Here is a 24,067-nt window from a genome sequence, read left to right on the forward strand (position 1 = left end):
TACCACTAAACTATTAATACTATAATCTTAATAGTCTTTAGTACCCACTTCTAGCCTTAACCCTTTTTATTTTTAATCACTCTGTTCTGTTTAAAATCCTTTAGTAGATCCCTTTTCCTCTGGGAATAAAGGTCAAACACATTTAAATGTATGAAAAATACTGTAATTTGCTTATCACTAAGTAAGGTCCTTTAATTTTCTAGTCTCTGCCTTTCTCTCCAGCTTTCCTCTTATCCCATTGCCACCACTATCTTTTATTTTGTCCTGCTTCTGTGTGTGTATTCTAGCAATTCCTGAACACACCTTATTTTCTCCTGCCTATGGGCCTTTACTCATAGTTGTATTACAGAATTCAGCTTAGATGAAACCTCCAGTGGCAAACCTTCCAGGATTCCCATAGCACTATGACTACCCTTAGCACAGTATTATTTCACACTGAAAGATAAGCTTGACCATCTCTCTTTAGATCTTACAGCTGAAGATTCTTGCTTTATCAAACAACTGGACACTATCCCCTGGCCAAGTTGACACATGAACCTAACCATTATACTTGCCAACATGTGAAACTGTCTTTTTATATTTATAAAAGCTATTACAGTGGGTGTGAAATGGTATCTCACAGTGATTTTAATTTGCATTTCCCAAAAAACTAATATTGTTGAGCAACTTTTCATGTTTTTATTAGCCATTTTTATATTTTCTTTGGTGAATGTCTGTTCACATCTTTTGCCCATTTTTGATGGGATTGTTTGCCTTATTATTGAGTTGTTAGAATTCTTTGAATTCTGGACATAAATCCTTTATTGGGTATACGCTTTGTAAATATTTTCCAGTGTGTTGCTTGTCTTCTCCATTTCTTAATGGTGTCTTTAGAAGCACAAAAGTTTTGAATTACCATAAGATACGATTTATCAGTTTTTAAGAATTTGGTGTAGTATCTAAGAAATCTTACCTAAGGCATGGTTGTGAATATTTTCTCCAATGCTTTCTTCTAAAAGTTTTATTTTTTAGCTTTTACATTTAAGACTATAAACCACTTTGAATTAATTTTTATGTAGAGTGTAAGGTAAGAACTACCTATGGTCATCTTTCTGCATGTGGATATCCATTGGTTTCATACCATTTATTGACTAGACTACCTTTTCTCCAATGAAGTGCCTTGGAACCTTTGCTAAAAATCAAGGGGAGGGGAATAGATGTAGCTCAGTGGCTGAGCACCTACTTCCTATGTATGAAGTTCCAGGTTTGACCCCCAGCACCTCCTAAAAACAAAACAACAGAATTCAACTCTCACTGGGGAGTGGATGTAGCTCAGTGGTTGAGCAACTGCTTTTCATGTGTGAGGTCCTGGGTTCCATCCTGGTACCTCCTTTAAAAAAAAAATCCATGGTCTCCATGGACCAAGATGGTGACATAAGAAGCTCCAGGGTGTTGTTTCACTACAGATTATCTGAACAAGCAGCAAAAACTGGCAGAGCCACCTTCCAAAGAACTCCTGAAAACATTATAAAGGGCTGCAGCAGCTGGGCAAGTGCCAAATCAGGAACACACAGTTTTAAAAGGTGGTAAGAGAAAGAGAATTGCGGGAAGATGGCAGCATAGGAAACTCCAAAAATCAGTTCCCCTTCACTGGAACAACTATTAAGCAGGCAGGAACTGTCTAAATCAACTACTTTGAAACTCTGGAATCCTGGAGAATATTGTTCTGTGTCCAGGAAAGAATAGGAGGAAGAGGGCTGGTAATTATGGTAAATGCCATTAAATTGCTCTCTCTGTAGTGGTTACCAGCATCCATCCCCTACTCTCATGTCAGGCAGTAGTGGAGTATGGCCCTTGGCGTAGCTTGTTGGTGCCTGAAAGGGACATAAAAATCACCTTCCCCAGGATCCAGGGATCAAGCATGGGGCAACTGCTGATCACAACTTTTGATTAGCAACTTTGGATTGCCGAGGGACTACTCTGAGGGCAGCCACTGTTTCAACCCACCTTGGACAAAAGTTGCAGAAGAGAATTAAAGACAATATACTTTCTCAGAACGAGCACCTTTGAAGGGTTGCATTTGTTGGGCAGGTCAAGAAAGTGAAACTTTGGGGAGCCATGGAAGAAGCTCCTGGTACCCTTCCTGGCCCCTCCCGTCATTCTCTCTCCAGGGCAGTTTGGAGCTGGCTGGTGCTCCACTGTAGGTCCATGGCCATATTCTGACTGGGAGAGATTGCCTTGGGAAATTCCTTTCCTGCGTGGTCTCCCTTCAGGCAAACACAACTTGAGACAAAGAAAGCAGTGTAGGAAACAATTGAGGCAGAAGGTCTGGGGCAAAGGCTCACCTGCTTTAAACACCCAGGGAGGGAGAAGGTCTGTCTCCTGGGTAGCAGAGGGGGCATTCAAATTCCTTCTCAGTAGTACTGAAAGGAAATTTATAGCTCTAAATGCTTAACTGGAAGAGAAGAAAGCTTTCAAATCAGAAACCCAACTGCAAAACTGGAAGAGCTAGAAAAAACCAAGAGAGAGCAGAAGGAAAGAAATAACAAAGATTAGAAAAGAGATAAATGAAATAGAGAATTAAAAAAAAAAAGAGAATCAACAAAACCAAAAGTTGGTTTTTCGAAAAGATCAAGAAAATTGACAAACCTTTAGGTAGACTGGTGAAGGAAAGAAAAAAGGAGAAGATGCAAATGACTAAAATCAGAAATGAAAATGGGGACATTATTAATGACCCCACTGAAATAAAAAGGACTATAAGAGGATACTGTGGACAACTGAACACCAATAAATTAGATAATCTAAATGAAATGGAGAAATTCCCAGAAACATATAAAATGCCTATACTGACTAACTCAATAATAAAGAGAAGATTGCAACAAATCAATAAGTAGGTAAGAGACTGAATTAGTGATAAAAAACCTCCCCCCAAAAAGGAAAGCCTAGGACCAGATGTCTTTACAGGGGAATTTTATCAAATGTTCCTAGAAGAATTAACACCAATCCTACTCAAAGTCTTCAAAAAAGTTGAAGAGAACACTCCTTAACTCATTGTACAAGGCCAATATCACCCTCACACCAAAGACAGATAAAGGTACCACAAGAAAAGAAAATTACAGACCAATATTTCCTCAGAATATAGATGCAAAAATCCTCAACTAGCAAACCGAATCCACCTGAACATTAAAAGACTTACAAACCAGGATGAAGTGGGATTTATCCCAACTATGCAAGGGTGATTCAATATAAGAAAATCAACTAATGTAATATATCAACCACATTAACAGTATGAAGAGGAAAAAAAACACACGATGATCTCAATTGACACAGAAAAGACGCCTGACAAAATCCAGCACCCCTTCTTGATAAGAACAACTAGAAACCTAGGAAGGAAGGAAACTTCCTCATCATAATAAAGAGCCTATGTGCTTGAGCAGATGTGACTCAAGCAGTTGAGTACCTGCCTCTCACACGGGAGGTCCTGGGTTTGGTTCCCAGTGCCTCCTGAAAAACAAAAACAAACAAGCAAAACAAATGAAAAAAAAAAAAACCAACTCAAGGAAGCTGATGTGTCTCTGTGGTTGAGTGCCGGCTTCCCACATATGAGGTCCTCGGTTCAGTCCCTGGTACCACAAAACAAAACAAAACAAAAACCCTCACAGCTAACATCATACTTAGTGCAGAAAGACTGAAAACTTTTTCTCTAAGGGCAGAGACAAGACAAGGATGCCTACTGTCACCCACTGTTATTCAACATTGTCCTGAAAGTTCTGGCCATAGCAATTAGATGAGATAAAGAAATAAATGACATACCAATTGGAAAGAAGGAAAAACATTCCCTATTTGCAAATGATATATATATATAGAATATCCTGAAAAATCCATAAAGGTACTAGAACTAATAAATACAGTAAATGGTGGGGTAGAATATCTACACACAAAAATCAGTGGTGCTTCTAAAAACCATAAATGAACAACTGGAATAATTTAACCAAGAATGTAAAGGACTTTTACACAGAAAACTACAAAACATTGCTGGAAGAAATTAAGGAAGACCTAAATCAATGGAAGGACATTTTGCTTTCATGGGTCAGAAGACTATTGTTAAGATATTAATTCTACCCAAAGCTATTTTACAAATTCAACACAATCCTAACCAAAATTCTAGAAGCCTTCTTTGCAGAGATGGAAAAAGCAATCATCCAATAGCATAGAAGTATAAGGGGCCCCAGGTAGCCAAAAACATCTTGGAAAAAAAGAATGAAGTTGAAGGACTCACACTTTCTGATTTTAAAGCTTACCAGAAAGCTAGAGTTTAAGGACAGGCATACAGACCAATGGAATAAAACTGAGAGGTCAGAAGTAAATCCTCACATTTACTGCCTATTGCTTTTTTTTTTTTTTTTTACAAACGTGCCAAGTCCATACAATGGGGAAAGAATATCTTTTTCAACAAATGGTGCTAAGAAAACAGGATGTCCACAGGAAAAAGAATGACAGTGGCCCTCCATCTCAGACCATATATACAAATTATTTCAAAATGGACCAAAGGCCTAAATACAAGAACCAGGTCTCAAACTCCTAGAAGAAAACTTTGGGAAGGACCTTCAGGACCTTTTGTTAGGTAATGGTTCCTTAGACTTTAAACCAAAAGTCTGAGCAACAAAAGGAAAAGGAGATAAATGGGACCTCATCAAAACTAAAACTGTTTAGGTAAAGGACAGTAATACGGTAAAACGAGAACCTACAGAATGGGAGATAATATTTGGAAACCACATATCTGATAAGGTTTAATATCCAGAGTATATAAAGAAATAAAAAAACAAAAAGCCAAACAACCCAATTAAAATTTGGTCAAACTCAACAACAGAACAACAAAGAACAACTCAAAAACAAAAAGACAAGCAACACAATTTAAAAATGGTCAAAAGACCTAAATAGACATTTCTCTAAAGAGATGTACAAATGACCAACAAGCACATAAAATGATGCTCAACATCATTAGCCATTAAGGAAACACAAATCAGAACCACAATGAGATACCTTTTCTCAACTACAAGAATGGCTATTGTAATGACAGAAAATAACCAATGGTGGACAGCATGTAGAGAAATAGAAATACTCATTTATTGTTGGTTGGGATGTAAAATGGTGCAGCTCTGTGAAAAACAATTTGTTGACTGCTCATAAAATGAAATACAGACTTACTATATAATCCAGCCATCCCATTTCTAGGTATATACTCCAAAGAATTGAAAGCAGGAACTCTTAAGAGATATTTGCACATATAAATAGTGGCATTATTCACAACTGCCAAAGATGGAAACTACCTAAGTGCCTACAAAGAGATGAATTGATATACAAAAAGTGGTACATATATACAATGGACTATCATTCAGCTGTAAAACGGAAAGAAGTTCTGACACATGCTACAACGTGGATGAACCTTGAAGCTATCATGTTGAGTGACATAGCCAGACAAACAAGACCTGTATGCAAATGTTTGCAACAGCTTTATTCATGGAATAGCTGCACAATGGAAATAACCCAAATGTCCATCAATTCGTGAACATATAAAATTATGGTATATCCATACAATGGAATACAAGGCAGCAATAAAAAGAAACAAACCACTGATGGACACAGTGACATGGACTAATCTCAAAAGTATCATGCTGAAATGAAAGAAGTCAGAGGCAAAAGGCAACATACCATATGATTCCATTTATGAGATTTTGTGGAAAAGTCAAAACTGTAGGGCCAGAAGTTAGGTCAGTGGTTGTCAGTGGTTAGGTGTGGAGGAAGGAAACCGACTACAAAGGGGGCCAAGGGAAATATTCTGTATCTTGATTGTGATGACAGCTACATGATGTATGTTTGTCAGTGTTTATCATATGACATCATATGCACACCTTAAAAGGGTGGATTTTTACTGAAATAAATTCTACCTCAATAAACCTCACTTTTTACAACAAGAAAACTCAGTACAATATAGTTTAAATGCTTACTCTCATCTCTTTCCTTCCCTCCCTACCTCAGGACTTAAAGTGGTAAAACACGCTCCCTAAAACATTGGTTCTAGCTTCTCCCATGCTGTAGGACAGGGACGGGAAGTATGACCACATTCTGAGCATGTGATTGTAATCCTCTGCTAGGGGTTCCTGCTTCTTTGGTTTATACTGACAGGCATTATCTGTGGCTGCCACCCAGATATTAGATGTGGCTTTTTTAGGGCTATATGTGGGTGTTTTTCAGAGGACCCTTTGGGTCCACAAGCAAAATTTGACAGTCTATGTTAGAGCAAAAAAGACAGGGAAAAAGCAGTCTAATTTTAAGAATATTTAGGTAGGTAGAATCAGAAGAACTTAGTGACTGACCAAATAAGAAGGGTAGCAGACAATGAAGAAGGCATTTCAGAGGACACCCAGGTTTTCTGGCTTGAGCACCAGAGTGGTGGTCATTTACTGTGGTTGGTTATATGAGAGGAAGAAAAGGTTATAAGGGGAAGATCATGAATTCAGGAAATTCAAGCACATTCAAGTGGACATATTACAGGCTCAGAATGGAGGAAAAACGGTAGAAACTGATGGTATAAATTTTGATTTATATATATACACGTTTATATAAATTTGGTGTGTGTGTCATGGCATAGATGAGACTGCCTAGAGTGATCAGATAGCATAGAAAAGATGGCCTAGGAAAGTATCCCAAGGCAGGATGGTTTAAGGAATTTTCTTTTGCTTCTTTGGATCACTGTCCTGTTCTATTAATAGTTCAAAAAATAAGCTAGTCATTTGGTAGAGTTAAAAAAAAAAAACCCAATTCAAACAAAAAAGGTAAAAAACTTTAAGCATTTACAGTAAAACAGTAGTAAAATGTTGCATATGAAATAAAAATGAAAAGTTTACAAGTCCACTTACCCTACTTCATAAGATGCTAGGCCCTCTTTAACTAGCTGGTCATTAATACTAGTAGGGGTCATTCCAGGAGCCCCAAGAGAATCGAAAAGCTCAACTAAGAGCACGTTATCTTCCAGAATTTCTGTAAAACCATAAAGACTAGTTTGGGAAAGGAAATATATATGTTCAAATACACTAAACGAGGCATTTTTTTTAAAAGTTTGGAACCTTAATTTCTGTCATTTTGCATACATGAGGTTTCTTGCTGAATAATGTGACATCATCTCTGTAGGAGTAAAAGTAGCTTTTGTTAATATAAAAGACTTTCCAGTGTTATCTGTAGCATATGCAAATGAATAAAAATGTCATTTTAGATTATTATGCTGTTTATTCTAAAATGAAACCAAAAGCAGTTAAAAAAAGCTTTTAGATTAAAAAAAATATAACTATATACTCACTGAAGAAGTGCTCTGTCATGCTTTTAAATTGTTTTATGGGATTCAGTCAAGTTCCAGGAAGACAAAAGAAGTTAACTCAAACCAATGGTTAAATGAAAAGGTTTACAGCTTTTTATTATAATGGCACAAAGCTCAAAACAATAAATACTCAATTTAGAACCATCGCTTAACTGGAACTTTTTTCCATTTCTCTACATTTCAGGACAAACCACCTAACTTTTCATTTCATTGAGAGAAAATGAACTGGGTACTTATCAGATCCATCTCCTAAACTAGATTGGGAGATAACTGAGGGTAGATGTAAATGTCATATGCCTATTTACTTATTTATAGCATGTAGTACAGTGAAGTTGCTCAATAAGTATCTGAATAAATGATGGAGGAATTTCTTTAAGAAACATACACCTCAAAAATACACACAGAGATCAGAACATGCCTACGCCTTCTACATAAAAGTGATGATAGCTGCTGGTCAGAAGGATGATTCTAAATAGAAAGATAACCATTACCAGCAGTAAATCATCTGTTATTCAGGCATAGGAATACATACTGGTACACTTTTCTCATGAGTTGAAAAAATCATTCTTGAATGCTTTTCAATAGACTAGATAAATTATCTGAAGAAACAAGGCTAAGCAATGCTGAGGTTGCATGAACTTTGATCTCCCTACTTCCCATCTCACGTTCTGGCATCCTATTTCCAATGCATGTTGTTGTTTATTCTGGGGCGGGGGGGGCGGCGGTGGGGAGGTGGGGTAGGGGTGGGCAAACTTCCCTGTGTTCTGATCTTAACCATCTTCCCTGACATCTTCCTAATTAAAATGGAAATGCCCTTTGCTCTGTAATGTGATAGTCTATAATAAAAGGAGTCTCCCAGTTCTCATCTGTGGTAGCTCCCTTTACTATAAATTTCTTGAACTCCCAATCTCATCAGTGTGCAGATTAATAGGGAGATATTTTTGGTCAGGCAGAGCCTTCTGGCATCCCTTAAATCAAATTACACAGACTAATAACTATGGTATGCCTAATTTTGGATGTTATTGGCATAATAAATAATTGAGAAATGAAAAAGAGGGCTTAAAAAAAAAAAGAAATCTAGAGAGTCATGCCTTGATGGGTTGTCTTGGAGCACATTCAAGATGGGAGCCAAAATAAACACACAAACACCAAAATACCAAAAGGAAAGTTGGGAAACAGAATTATCCAGGTTAAATTCTGTTCAAAATCACTGTTTGCAAGTTGCTCAAGGACTAAGATGCCCTTCAATTTATTGTTCATTTCAGAGGATATAAAATTCTATAGACTAGTGATGCAATTTCTATAATCATATTCTTCCTCAACAGAACTATTTCTTAGATCAAGTTCTTATACAAACAAAGTGAAAAAATTATCTCAGATACAACTTTATGTTCAGGTTATGTGACCTCGAGCAGTTCTCCAAGGTCTAGTTTCCTCACTGAAAGTCAGGCTAGTAATCTTAGGTTAGGTTTATTTAAAGGAAGTAGGATAAAAGTGAAAATGGATATGGTAATAATTACCTTTCAAAGTCCCATATATCAATGCTAAGTAAACATGGTTTTATGTATATTGCACTAGTACTTATTAAGCCCAATATAATATAGCCAATGTCTATTATAGTTTTAGAACAGTATTTAGCTAAACACCCAAAACAAAAACAAAAACAGATTTTCCAATCCCCAAATCCAAAACTCCCTTGGGCCAGACATGTTTCAGAATTCAGAATTCTTCAGATTGAAATGTATACAAAGTACATATACCACATATTTTGTAATACTCTCGGTATAGTATTTGTAATACTCACAACCAAATGTTACTATCCTGAAGTGGAATGTATGAATGTCCACTTTAAAGGAAACAAACACTATAAATATAAACTATAGATAGAAACAGAATAGCAGCTATGTATGGCAGGGGAAGCATAGAGAGATTGAGATGTGATGAGTTTTTATTTTTTTAAAAATTACTATTACTGAAATAATGAAAATGCTCTAATAATGTTTGAAGTGATGAATGCATAATTATGTAATTATACCAAATACCACTGATTGTTCACTTTGGATGGATTTATGCTTTATTAATTTGTATCAATAAAATTGATCTGCTAAAAAAAACACAAAACTATATATAACTTTATATCAATTCAGATTAGGTGTTGCCATTAAACTTTTGATTTTCAGAACTTCTTGGATCACAAAATCGTGGATCAATGGTCAGTCTATGTTTTGGGCACAAACTGTTCAAAAAAACAAATAATTTTCCCCCAAATGTACTGAGTGAGAATCTACAGTTGAATTCACTTAATCAAATGAAACAAAAAACAACAAACAAAAATTATTTACTGGTCATATTTCATTTCACATCTCACTTTAAATCTTAGCATCTACTGAACCAAGGTCAGGGACAGAACCCCAGCAAAAATGCAAACAGAAATAAAAGAAGCTAATACTTGGCTTTTGAGCATTCAAGAGCCCATGTCCAGGGTGACTTCATCCTTAATGGTAATTTTTGCCTTATGTGCTGACTTTAGACTCTAAATATGATTAAGCTATAACTAATTTTCAATAAATGTTATTTCTCACTACTATTACTGATGGCACACTACATTTATTCTAAGATCTGAGAAATGTTACATCATAGTTCTTATCTAAAATTATGTGTGGCACATAACAAATAAAATGTAAATAGCTTACTAATGACTGAACACGTCATAAATTTATCATGAGTCCTTTCTTCAAATTTTTCTTTAGCTTCTTTGGACCACTGCATTGCCCTTTTACATGGTTCAATATAGGCCAGCTTACATTTAATTGCCTGTATTAAACAAATTACATCATTAAGAAAGTAAACTTAATTTCCAGTTATTTTAGGATTAAAATAACATTTTTCATAAGTCTGTACAAAACTAAACTTAGCATTTGAATTTCATCTGTATTAAATAACTGTGCAAAGTGTTCATCACTACTTTATAAATGTAAGTAATTGGAACAGCAGAGTATTTGGATGAATTAAGTATGGTACATTCATATAATGGAATACTGTGTACCTATTAAAACAACTGCAGATATTTCTGATATATTGCTAAATAAGAAAAGCAGGTTACAGGACCCTACAAATTGGTAAAAATATAGAAGATGCAGAAGTTTAAGTCTTAGAAATATATAACTAAAACACTGAACTATAATTTTGAGTGATTTCCTCTTTTTGTTCACCTTATTTTCAGGGTTTTTTTTTTTGTATAACATTTTACCTATTTTTTTTTTTTTTGGAGGTACTGAGGATTGAACCTAGGACCTCATACATGGGAAGCATGTGCTTAACCCCTGAACTACATTTGCTCCCCACTTGACCTGTTTTTGAAAATGAAAACTGTTAAATAATTCAAATTAATATATGAGCATATAAATTTAAAAAAGGAGACCCCCCATTTATTCTTCTATCAGAATCCTTCACAGAAAATATTCCTGAGATTTTTTTTCATACAATATATTACAATAACACGAAACTCTTAACACATTATATAGCTATCTCAAAATAATATAGCAAAAGCTGCATACCAGAAAGCCCTTATAAAGAAAATCTATATATTTTTAAAATGTTTATAATTAATTCTCATTAGCCAAGATATGCATATTATTTCTTAAATATTAACTAGCGATATTTATCTGCAATCTGTATATCAGAAACTACTAAGCAAAATGGTGATTAATGGAATATTTCAATGGTGAAAATGACTTCTAAAAATACTTCCATATTTTTGCTAATGTTCTAAGCCTATAATTCATAATAAATCAATTACCTTCTCTGGAGGATTCAGAAACTCATCCTTTATTTTACGCATCTCTTTAAGTGTTATTTTTGCAGTATTACCAAAGTCAACATATTTAACTTCAACTTCTCGATGCCCAGGCAATCCTTTAAAAATTATGAAATTAGAAATCACAAACTTTGAAAGGAAAAAGGGAATTATTTAGCAAAATTTAGATTGATCTATAGTCAAGTAGATTAGAATGCTTTTATGTTCAATATATACTATCTTTTGAAATGTAGAAAATATTTCTTATATATGAACCTCAAAAAAATCTGTATTGCAGAGCTGTTCAGGCATAGAAGAATGAGAAAATAACTATTTATAATACAGCCAAATACAGCTTTGGCTATAATACAAAGGATGGCCAAAATCAAATACCTATCAAATGGTAGATGGCATAGCTTAAAAGTTAACAATTAGGCTTGAATGACCATCTTAGAACCATAGCTCAATCAAGTAAATGGTATGTGACCCTAAGCAAGCTAATTAAAATCACTAAGATTTAGTACCATGAGCAGTTACTTTCTCTATCTAACCTGTTACTTCATCTGTAAATAGAATCTAGTAAGTATTTATTTATTTTTAAAGGATTCCCCTATTTAAAATATTTGCAAAAACATCTGGCACAAAAGTAAGCACTTACTAAATGTTTACTGTTAATCAACATAGATCCTCAAACAAGGCAAAAAATGCAATAAAAAAATCAAGCTAGTGAGAAGGTGTAACCTTGTGGTTGATCACCTGCTTCCCATGAACAAGGTCCCAGGTTCAAACCCCAGGACCTTCTAAAAAATTTTTAAATTAAATTTTAAAAAATTATATTTAAAAAAAATCAAACTAAAGACTCATTCATATAATAACATCTTAACTGTTGAATTTCTAAAAAATACTATTTTTGGAATATAGCAGAGACAGAGCTCTATGTAAATATAGTCCATACAATTTAAAAGATAGCAAAAAAACCTCTGGAAAAATCAACCACATAGAAGCTTAAATAAAGATCTAGCACATGGATCATTTTGACAGTACTCAAAATATAGGTGCCATGGTCATTCTCAGCATACTATGCTATTGACCTTGTCATTATTTTTGTATTTAAAGACTAATACAGTATATATAATTTCAATTTGCTCCTTGGCAGAAGAAAAAGCAGGTACAACAGTACTGGCACTGAAGATCTTAGGCCCTATGGTTTTGATCTTTAATTGAGAAAACGCGTTATGGGTATAAGACCAGAAGGCAGAAGAACATTTTCCTACTTCCTCTGTATTCCTTATATCCTATCCAGAAGGATGTTCACAACTCTACCAATGTCACTAGATTCCTACCCTTCCTCAAGTCTCTAAACGGAGATGCTCCCTTATATTTACAAAGAAAACAAACAGATATGGGATGGAATTTAAAGACTTTCTTTACCAAAACTGTCAAGTATGAGGTAAAGTCAGGAGACATGGAATTAGGATATCAGCTAGGAAAGAGGAAGCCCTAGGTTCTTAGCTGCAGGCCTCTGGAGTAGAGTCTCCTCTCAAAGAGCTGGGAGGGGAGAAGCAGGGTGACCTCCTGGTCCAAATACTATAGACTCTAGCCTTTCTTTCTGAATTTTTATAGATTTCTTGAATGGATGTTTCTTCATTTGCTGTTTGCCCTCAGGGTTTCAGAGGTTTTAGTTCTTTTTACATTAATTTTCACCAGATTTACTGGGGAATAGGTCAGCAGAGGTCTTCATTCTGTCATGTTGAAAATTCACCTCTGTGTAAGTCTTTTACCATCATTTAACTTTTTTCTCCTCCCCCCGCCCCCTCCCCCGCCTGCTGTTTTTTGCTATCTATGTCCATTCACTGTGTGATCTTCTGTACCTATTTCTGCTTTTGTCTTCTTTTCTCCTCTAGGATTCACTGAGATTCGATCCTGGGGACCTCTGATGTGGAGAAAGGTTCCCTGTCAATTGCGCCACCTCAATTCCTGGTCTCTGCTCCACTTCACCTTGACTCTCCCCTTCTTTCTTTTGTTGCGACATCATCTTGCTGTGTGACTCACTTGCGCAGGCACTTGGCTCACAGACCAGGCACACTTTCTCTTTTTCTTTTTTACCAGGAGGTCCCAGGGACTGAACCCGGCTCCTCCCATATGTAGTTAGAAGCCCTATCACTTGAGCCACATCTGCTTCCCCATTTAACTTTTTAAGTGAGGTAGACATTATATATATATAAAAGAAGTTCTTGTGATTATAATAATGTTTCATCAATTGTTATAAAGGTAGCATGCTAATGCAAAACATTAAAAATAGGGAAAACTGTGTGTGGGGATCAGTGGTATATAGGAATGCTGTACTTTCTGCAAGATTTTCTGTAAACCTACAATCACTCATAAAATTTTTTCTTTTTAAAAATCAAGGGTGATCTTCAAGGTGGAGTTCAAAAGGACCATGGAAATTATAGAAAAATAGACTAAATTGTACATGTTATTTTTCTATTAGCATCCCAAAAGTCACCATGGAAACTGCACCTTCTCCAAGCATTACTATTCAAATAATTCAGAGGCCTTACTGTCTATCAGATGGATAATAAAGTTTTAATTAAGGTCAGTAGTCCTAATTTGAAAAACAGTTGCAAAATCCTTAAAGTGATGAAAAATTGCCTTTGTTTGCTACATAGATTTTTTTAAAAAAAGATTTATTTATTTATTTAATTCCCCCCCATCCCCTGGTTGTCTGTTCTCTGTGTCTATTTGCTGTGTCTTGTTTCTTTGTCCGCTTCTGTTGTTGTCAGCAGCACGAGAAGTGTGGACAGCACCATTCCTGGGCAGGCTGCACTTTCTTTCACACTGGGCGGCTCTCCCTCCGGGCGCACTCCTTGCACGTGGGGCTCCCCTACGCGGGGGACACCCCTGTGTGGCACAGCACTCAGAAACGGACTTGGCCCAGTGGTTAGGGTGTCCGTCTACCACATGCGAGGTCCGCAGCTCAAACCCCAGGCCTCTTTGACCCGTGTGCTACATAGATTTTTAAAAAATCAAAACAGAAAGTGGTATCTTCAAAAGACCCACATATGAAGAATATTTGACTAGTTCAAGTCACCAACCACTAACAGATTAAGATCAGTGATGACAATGGAGGACAGAAAAACCCAAGGAGGTAGATTAAATAGTTTTGACAAAAGATATTGAATTGGCTATATATTTGATACAAGATACTGAATTGGCTGTGTATTAAGAATAACTGGTAAAAATCCTAGATTACTTTAAAAAAAAATTTAAACAGGTTCAAAGCAAAATAAAGACAAAATTTAGCTTCATTTGTTTTATTAAAAAAAGTATGTATCTACAAAATAGAAAGGATGTAGAAGGAAAACAACATGATGTAGAAAACTGCCTAAGATATATCTAATACCTGAAACCATACAGGCTTTTTAAAAAAGATTTATTTATTTCTCTCCCCTTCCCCACCACCCCGGTTGTCTATTCTCTGTGTCTATTTGCTGCGTCTTCTTTGTCTGCTTCCGTTGTCAGTGGCACGGGAATCTGTGGTTTTTTTTTGTGGTTGTTGTGTCATCTTGCTGCGTCAGCTCTCCATGTGTGCAGCGCCATTCCTGGGCAGGCTGCACTTTCTTTTGTGCTGGGCAGCTCTCCTTACCGGGCACACTCCTTGCGCGTGGGGCTCCCCTATGCGGGGACACCCCTGCGTGGCAGGGCACTCCTTAGTACTGCACGTGGGCCAGCTCCACACGGGTCAAGGAGGCTCAGGGTTTGAACCGCGGACCTCCCATGTGGTAGACGGACGCCCTAACCACTGGACCAAGTTCACCGCCCATAAAGGCTTGATGTAGCAGATTCTTACATTAATGCATTACCTGTACCAAACTGTTCTTCGTGAATGCCAAGGGATTAGAAAAATCTTGCAGGGAATAGACATACTTTTCTTTTTTTGTTGCTACTACAACCATTTTCATAAATCTGTCTCCAGTCCCAATTTGCTTTACCTATGACTCCATCATTTTTTAAAGCTGAATTAAATTATTTAAGGGGGATGCAGAAAATGTAGAGAAAGATACTGAGAAAACTAAGTTTGTTAAATAATTCCCAAGAAAGCTGAATATTAAGTTAGAAGGAAAGTTGAGGATACAAAAGACTGCACCTTCAATTTGTGCTTTGCCAACAAAATAGCACGCACAAACATGAGAAGTCAATATGAACCTAGAGGTCACCAATTTTTTGATGATTTAAGTTTTGCTGCTTTGTACTATCAGTTTTTCAACTAGATTTCCAATGGTTTACTACTACTAAGTTAGTCTTAGTCAAGTCAAATTCCAAGGAGCATGTGCGTCATATCCCAAATCTCTGGCTTTCTAAAGACAGAGCAGGGAAGCAGACTTGGCCCAGTGGATAGGGCGTCCATCTACCACATGGGAGGTCCGTGGTTCAAACCCTGGGCCTCTTTGACTCGTGTGGAGCTGGCCCACGCGCAGTGCTGATGCGCGCAAGGAGTGCCGTGCCACACCGGGGTGTCCCCACGTAGGGGAGCCCCACGCACAAGGAGTGCACCCCGTAAGGAGAGCCACCCAGCATGAAAGAAAGTGCAGCCTGCCCAGGAATGGTGCCACACACACGGACAGCTGACGTAGCAAGATGACGCAACAGAAAGAAACACAGATTCCCGTGCTGCTGACAACAACAGAAACGGACAAAAAGAAGAACGCTCAGCAAATGGACACAGAGAACTGACAACTGGGGCAGGCGGGAGAGGAGAGAAATTAAAAAAAAAAAAAAAAAAAAAAGAGCAAAATGCTAAGGCTAAATCAAATAACATCGCTTCCAAGATTTAATCTGTACCAATTCAAATTATATCAAAATAATAGTTTTTAAACATTACATTTTCCTACCAATGACTTTTGCTCGGTACCAAATTCCATCTTCAAATTTAGCTATGCAGGCTTGTTCTTGAACTGGACAAAGGATTTCCAGATTTTCCCCATTTTCACTTTTATAGAATTCCTCGATTGTCTTTAATAGGAATAAAAAATCCATGCTCTCTATCTAAGAAATAAGGAATAAAGAACTGTAGTTTCATAAAAACTTAAAAATTTAAATGCTGTATTACAGATAGTGTATATAAAAATTATGAAACATTAGAACTGGAATTAGACATAAACCTATCAGTTGTGTGCTGTATAATTTATTTTTAAAATAACATTACAGAAGGAGATAAATTAAAATGTATAGGCATAACAAAAATTAAAAGTAAAATAACATTCCCACTACAGAAATCACCAGGTAATACCTTAGTGCATATCCTTCTAGATCGTTTATACATATACATACCCAAATACCACTTTTGTTTTTACCTAAACAAGACCATACCATACTATTTACTAACCTTTGTTTTCTATCAATTCTCATTTTTTCTATTTCAGTAAGTATTCTTACTAGTACTTCTAGACCATATTTAGATTTCCCTGACTCAAACAAGTATTCAATCCAAGGATACACTGGATATACTGTATCTGCCTGTTATCTCTAAAAGTCTTTTTAAATATGGCACAGTCCTTCTCTTTAATGATCTCATCTTGAAGAGACCCAACTATTTTTCTGCAGAAAGCCCCATTTTCTAGATTTATGTGTTATGTCTTTATGCTGTCATTTGGTTTATTCCTTTGTTGAATACAGTCTATGCCCTGTATTTCTCAAAAGGTAAAAGTTTGATAGATTCAAGTTAAACATTTTTGATTAGAAGATATCATAGGCTATTTTGTATACTTCAGGTTGCAACACATCAGAAGACAAAATACTAAATGACTCACTATTAATATACTAAAATTTAATCTTAGATTGGGGTGATGATTCTGATCCTTCCAATGTAGTTATGTTTTTCCCCTTATGACCACTAAGTAATTTGTGTGGTGCTACTTTGGCATTAAATGAATGTCTAGTTTCCAGTCAACTGTCTAATGGTTTTAAAGTAAACAGGTAATTTTTCCTTAAATCAATAATTTCAGTAGTGTCTGTAAAATGACTGCATTCTTGTGTAAAACAGTGCTATCCCTTATTAAATGGGACTATTCTGTTATCTTAAAATATAGTTCCTGCAGAGTGGGTGAAACTCAGTGGTTGAGCGTTTGCTTTGCATGTATGAGGTCCTGGGTTTGATCCCCAGTACCTCCTAGCTGAAAGAAAAAAAATTTATATATATTTTAGTTCCTAAGATAGACAATATAAATACTTGATTTCTCCAAATATTATATCTAAAGGTTAAAAATATTTAAAAAGTCATATCAAATGGTGCAAAATGAGACTTTTTTGTGAGAATAATGGAGAGTTTTCCTGAATCACTGTCTATTCTTGTCATTTCATTTAAATTATTTTAAAAATTCCTTTACAACTTTTTAAACTTTGACTTTAGAGTAGATGTTACTCGTATTCTTCCATTAAGAGGTTAGCCGAAGTGAATATTTAAAAACTAAACAGAATAAATACATGCTAGGACTAACAAACTTGCCAAATAAGCACATTTCTACAAATCATATGCGGAAAACAGAATATTTGCAGTATAGTGATTAAGACTACAGGCTCTGAAGCTACAATGCTCTGTTAACACCTAGCTCTATCATTTCCTGTGTGACTTTAGGCAAGAAACTTAATCCCTGTGGTGAAGTCCCACATCTAAATAGAGATAATAGTATATTTCTCATAGGATTGTTGTGAAGATTAATTCGTGTGAAGGATGGAAGCCGTTAGAATGAGTTAATTCATATAAAGCACTGACCTAGATAAAGAGGTTAATGAAGAATAGTGATTATTACCTTATGGTTATTAGCTATCTAAACAAATACATCTGAAATTTAAAACGAAATGGATTTAACCTGTATCTGTTTTGGTGCTCAAATTCAGAAAAATACCTAATAATAATCAGTAAATTCTCAGATGTACATGACTGGAAAACTGGTTTATCATTATATTTTGATTTGCCAGCTCTATACATTTTCTTATTCTCTAGATTTCAGAAAGTACATCTTATTTGAGATATCTTCCTTAGTAAGAAAAACATATATACATTAGCTATCCTTTACTGTCCTTTCCCCCTATATTTTGCTAACTTGAATGGATAGAGTTCTTTCAATTTACTATGTTTATGTGCATTTCTTGTTTAATGTTACATCTACTAAGCAATTAAAGTATACAGGAAGTTGAGAGTGGTTTGTGCTACAATTCATACTTGGCACTCATTTCTATTATACATTACTATTTAAAATGTAAAAAAAGTTACTCTGTCTCAAAGGAACACTATGTACTTACCAGCTGAAGATAGAAATCAGCAGGACTATTTATATGACAAACCATAACTGATACATCTGTCATTTGTTTAGGCAAAATAGGTGGATGATAGTGTAAAGTCATATTTTCACAGTGACTTCTTGGTGATTGTGACCTAAACCTAATTGAAAGCACAATTAAAGCATAAGAGCCATTTTCTTAAAGTCTCTCTTCTCAGAAAGTTGAGTGAAGAAAGGACTTGAACACATACTGACTTATCTACCAAAAGTATTCCCTTACTAATTTTGCTCTTCTAACTCACCATGTTTCTTGGTACTGTCTTCAATTAAATAAGGTGTCAAGTCTCAAAACCCAATAATTAACCTTCAAATTTATGTTAGGGTATTTTAAAACTGAGCAAATATGTCATACTCAGATTCCAAACTGCTGCTGCTTTTTGAATCTGACAGGCATGGCCTATAGTAGCTTTCAGTTAGGCCAGCTGAGGTCCCTTCAAGCTCCAAATAGTTTTTATTTTTCTAGACTAGAACCTACTTATTTCCAGAGTCAAATAATTACCCAGGACAGAATTAGGGTCTTCCACTATCTCAAACAAACCAACTAGCCATCACAGACAAGGTGTGAGTACATATGTGGGATGGGTACTAGACTTTAAGTATCTATTCTAGATTCATAAATCAAATATTGAGTGTTGATCATGAAACCCATTCCAAAGGCTAGAAATTTAAGTCAAGAACTGTTAAATTCTCTTGAAATCTGCTACCCCAGTTTATAGCTATAATATCAAAGGATATTTAAATTCTAATGCATTACCTACCTTGCTAGTTCCATAAAAACTAATGCATCTCTAAGAGACACAGGCATATCACTGCTTATTTTATTTGTTGGTGGCTTCTGCAGATCTACAATAAGCACACCATCTTCTTCTCTAAAAACTTTCATTAAAACAGCTTTGTTATTTACCATTTTCAAAAATTCCACTTTAGCTTCCTCTCCCCAGCCTTCATTCTATTGGAAAAAAAAAAGTATTTAGTAATTATAATGAACTCTAATGTCACAATGTTCTGGATTTAGTTTTATACCACCCATGGTCTAAAAACTTTGAACAAAGCAAAGAGACACTAAGAGGAAAGCTGGGGCCATAAACCCAAGGCAGTCTTTACATATGCACAATTTGTGAATCACCCTTTGGTTTTATAAATAAATCTTCCAGGTGTCCATAAAGCAGTTTCATTTTAGAATTTAGTTTTACTTTAGAATATTAACACGAAGATTATAAAGAAAGATTTTAAAATAAAAGAATCAAGTATTTCACACAAATTTTCCACATAAAGGATAAAACGCATAAAGTAATTTTGGGGAAGCAGATTTGGCTCAACTGATAGTGTCCGCCTACAATATGGGAGGTTCAGGGTTCAAACCCAGGGCCTCCTGACCTGTGTAGTGAGCTGGCCCACATGCAGTGCTAATGAGCACAAGGAGTGCCATGTCATGCAAAGGTATCCCCCATGTAGGGGAGCCCCATGCGCAAGGAGTGCACCCCCGCAAGCAGAGCTGCCCCGTGTGAAAAAAACGCAGCCTGTCCAGGAGTGGCACCGCACACACGACACAGAGAGCTGACGCAGCAGGATGACACAACAAAGAGAGACACAGATTCCCAGTGCTGCTGACAAGAATGCAAGTGGACACAGAACACACAGCGAATGGACAAAGAAAGCAGACAGGGGGGCGAGGGGGAGCGGTGAAGGAGAAATAAAAAATTAATCTTAAAAAAAAAAAAGTAATTTTGCAAGTATTAATGGAAGCCATGTATTGAAATCATCGCCAGTTTATCTAGCTTCTTTTACTAGCAATATATGAAGTATACGCTATTTTAACAAGGAAAAATATTTGCCAATTAAAAAAATAATTTAAAAATTAGACCTTTGAACCTTTAAGCATATACACAAAGAAAACTTCAAGTGGTGGCGGACTTGGCCCAATTGTTAGGGCATCTGTCTACCACATAGGAGGTCCATGGTTCAAACCCCGGGCCTTTTGACCCGTGTGGAGCTGGCCCATGCGCAGTGCTGATGCGCACAAGGAGTGCCCTGCCACGCATGGATGTCCCCCGTGTAGGGGAGCCCCATGCACAAGGAGTGCGTCCGGGAAGGAGCGCTGCCAAAAGAAAGTGCAGCCTGCCCAGGAATGGTGCTGCACTCACAGAGAGCTGACACAGCAAGATATGCAACGAAAAGAAACACAGATTCCCGTGCTGCTGACAACAACAGGAGCAGACAAAGAAGAAGACACAGCAAATAGACACAGAGAACAGACAACTCGGGTGGGGGGGGATGGGGAGAGAAATAAATAATAAGAAGAAAAAAGGAGAAAAAAGGAAAACTTCAAGGACCAAAACTATGCACTTCTTAAAAACAAAAAATAACATATCTTTCTAATGTTTTTGTGATTGAAAAGCAAAACCTATTCAGCATAGAAAATGCAAAATAAGAGCAAATTTAAAAACACTCGAGTCCTAATCTTACCACATCTTGAGAAAAACACTACTGTCAACATTTTTGTGTGTTTCCTTCTAATTTTTATTTGTTCACTTATTCATTTTTTCCATTATTTGCTGAATGCCTGTGTTCAAGCTGATTTGCTAAGGAATACTATGAAGAGCAAAGACGCAGACTCCCTATTACATAGACCTTATAAAAATGTGACTATTCGCCATGTATATTCTTATATACAACTTCTGTCCCCTGGGAGTTACTGCTGAGGAATAGATATTCATAGATAAGATGAGGCAGAATGCAATAGCACCCATGGACCATAAACAAAATAATGAACAAAGTCCCATGGAAATAGGGAAGAAATGTATAGACACACACAGCACACCATATTTTGTTTCTTGCCATATATTTATTTAACTCTAAATTTAAGTGGTTTACTTGAAATTTTGTCCATCAATTATGTGCATATTTATTAAATTCAATTTCCCATTAAGAATATATCCAATTGTGGAAGGTAAAGTTTACCTCCTTTTTATCAGCACCAATAAAATTAGGCAAAATATATATACCAGGTGAACTGGTGATTTGAGCAATCTGGCAATACAAAGCTGAAATGGAAATCTTTAGCCTCCAAATAAGAAATAATTTAAGTTGTACTTACTGAATTTTGTGGAACAATGTCTTTCAATGAGCATGGCTGTGCTAATGGCTGGATGTCTTTTAATAGCCCTTCAATATATGATTCAGGCTTTCTTAGAACCAGACATAAATCATTTAGTACTCTATGCGGCTCAGCAATGTGTTCTTTTCTCAAATTATCACCAAGTCTAGGAACAATTCAAGTAATATTTATTCAAAATAATGCTTCAAATCTCAACTTGCCTTCCACATAAAAGGTATGCATTTCTAAGAATACTCTTCTTAAATTAAATCTTATAATAAATTATATTCTAATTGAAACTTCCTTAATCTAGCTTCTGTAACCACAAGACACTTTGTATCCATAGAAATCTCACTTTAAAAATGGTTAAAAGGAGGAGAAAAAAAATTTTAAAGACTCAGCTACTTTTAGCTGAACTTTCATTACCTATTCAGTTTAAACTTAAAAGGGATGATGACCCACCTCTCAATAAAAATCTCTTTATTTATAAAGCTATGACCATTAAACAAAGTAACCATGTTAAAGTTAATACTGGTCCTTACTACAGTAATATTTTCAGCCTATTTCAATCTCTGAGAAGACCAAGGAAAACATTTTGGAATACCTAGTGTAAGCCGGACACTATGGCACTCTTTTTTTCCTCTTTGAGGTTACCAGGGCTAGGGATTGAACCTGGGACTTTGTGTGTGGGAAGACAGCCCTCAATAACTGAGCCACATCAGTACCCCTGAGTAGATTGTTTTGTTTGCTTGTTTGTTTTTTTGTTTTTAGAAGGCTCCAGAGACTGAACCTGGGACCTCCCATGTGGGAAGAAGGTACTTAACCACTTGAGCCACATCCATTCCCACTATGCCACTTTGATATATATTAAATGTTATAGAAATCTGATTAAAAGTTAAACTTAATCATCCTACATCTAACTGTAACACTCTTTAAAAGAACTGTAATTGAGCATTATTTTCTGCTTTGAAGCAAAATAAAAAGAGAACTTAAGTCTGAAGTATATTAAAAAGTTCCTTTTCTAAACTCAATATTATCACTAAAAAAAGATACTATTTTACTAGTTTTTTAAAACAAATAACAGAGCAAAATAATAAAAAGTGTATATTTTTGAAGTGAAGAATGTTCTCTAGTCCTTCCCAGTTTTCTTCCTTCTTTAATGTCTTTCCCCTACAGATGTTTCTAAGTAAGCCAGTAAAACACATAAAAGTTATAAAATATCATACCCTGGAACAATCAGGACTTCAGAATTTCCAAAATCTACCATAAATATTTGTATTAGAGCAACTTCACAGACTGAGTATTTAATTAGACTACACGGTTTCCTAGCACTTTTACTTTCCATTGGAATTAATTCAGTGATAGTTCCTCGACACCACATTCCATTTTCAATACTGTTGACAAATACTCTTGTACCTAAATGAGGGAGAAAAAACACTATGTTTATAGAGAAAAATGCCTAATAAGCTACAATTTAGAAATATGTACATTAGTTCCACCACTTAAAAAATCTTAATTCATATACTTACTGCATCAAGTTCAGTGTAAAGGATATAAGGTAGTATATTATAATAGTTTCTGTTATACAGAAACTTACACGATAAATGGGGAGATAAAAACAAAAATCATACTAAGTCAGCAGTCACTTACTGAGGACCCATGTTTCATGAACTATATTAACAAAGATGAATCAGACAATCCTGTCATTAAGAAGGCAAAGAGAAAAAGCGATAGGCAAATAAATTATTAAAATTTACTTGTCACAATAAAGATTATCTCTTGCCATATACAAATAGACACATACTTAAATTTATATATACTTTGATATCATAAGGAGGAAACCATTACCTTTTCGAAGTGAGGATAAAGAAATAATGAATATCATGTGACATGGCAAAATTAATACACAGTGGTGTTCAGAGAAAGTGTTGATGAACTAAGGACTAAACAGCAGAGGAAGGCATTATGGAAGGAACAGATCGATTACAAATATATAAAGAAAAAAGAAGAGCAAGCAGGCAAGAGGCCTGAACTTGAATGCTTACTATAAGCTCAGCAATGTTCTAAAAGTATTTTATTTTATATTTATTTATTTCGTTTTAGGAGGTACCAGGGATTGAACCCAGGACCTTGTACATGGGAAACAGGCACTCAACCACTGAGCTACACCTGCCTCCCTTTAAGTATTTTAAATGTTTGAATTTTAAATTCATTTAATCCCCAATTAATCCTGATATTATGATAAAGCTACACAGATCACCTGAGAGTTAATCATACTTTTGAAGAAGAATATATGTAAGACAGATATATGAAGAAATATAGTATATAAGGCTAAACATTACTTTTTGTTATTAGTTATATATAGACATTGATTAGCAGTGAGAAAAATATTAATAAATTAAAGCATAGCTTCATCTTATTATGGACTATAATCAAATTCAGTCAATAATAAGGAAAATACTTGTACCAAAAGCCTAAAG

General features: G+C 35.6%; 1 protein-coding gene across 3 annotated transcripts in view; it reads right to left on the bottom strand.

Annotated features, from left to right (window-relative positions):
- RNF17 (ring finger protein 17) overlaps positions 1 to 24,067 on the bottom strand; it is a 106,547-nt gene that overhangs the window by 52,303 nt on the left and 30,177 nt on the right. For all 3 annotated transcript variants that reach the window (XM_058276356.1, XM_058276358.1, XM_058276355.1), the window contains 8 exons: positions 22,814 to 23,003; positions 21,588 to 21,753; positions 19,249 to 19,439; positions 18,453 to 18,591; positions 16,043 to 16,196; positions 11,154 to 11,269; positions 10,048 to 10,168; positions 6,900 to 7,020 (listed from right to left, as the gene is read on the bottom strand). In XM_058276356.1, coding sequence (XP_058132339.1) covers positions 6,900 to 7,020; positions 10,048 to 10,168; positions 11,154 to 11,269; positions 16,043 to 16,196; positions 18,453 to 18,591; positions 19,249 to 19,439; positions 21,588 to 21,753; positions 22,814 to 23,003 — 1,198 coding nt within the window. The remainder of the gene's footprint in view (positions 1 to 6,899; positions 7,021 to 10,047; positions 10,169 to 11,153; positions 11,270 to 16,042; positions 16,197 to 18,452; positions 18,592 to 19,248; positions 19,440 to 21,587; positions 21,754 to 22,813; positions 23,004 to 24,067) is intronic.

Source organism: Dasypus novemcinctus, chromosome 15, assembly GCF_030445035.2.
Source record: "Dasypus novemcinctus isolate mDasNov1 chromosome 15, mDasNov1.1.hap2, whole genome shotgun sequence".
NCBI lineage: Eukaryota > Metazoa > Chordata > Mammalia > Cingulata > Dasypodidae > Dasypus > Dasypus novemcinctus.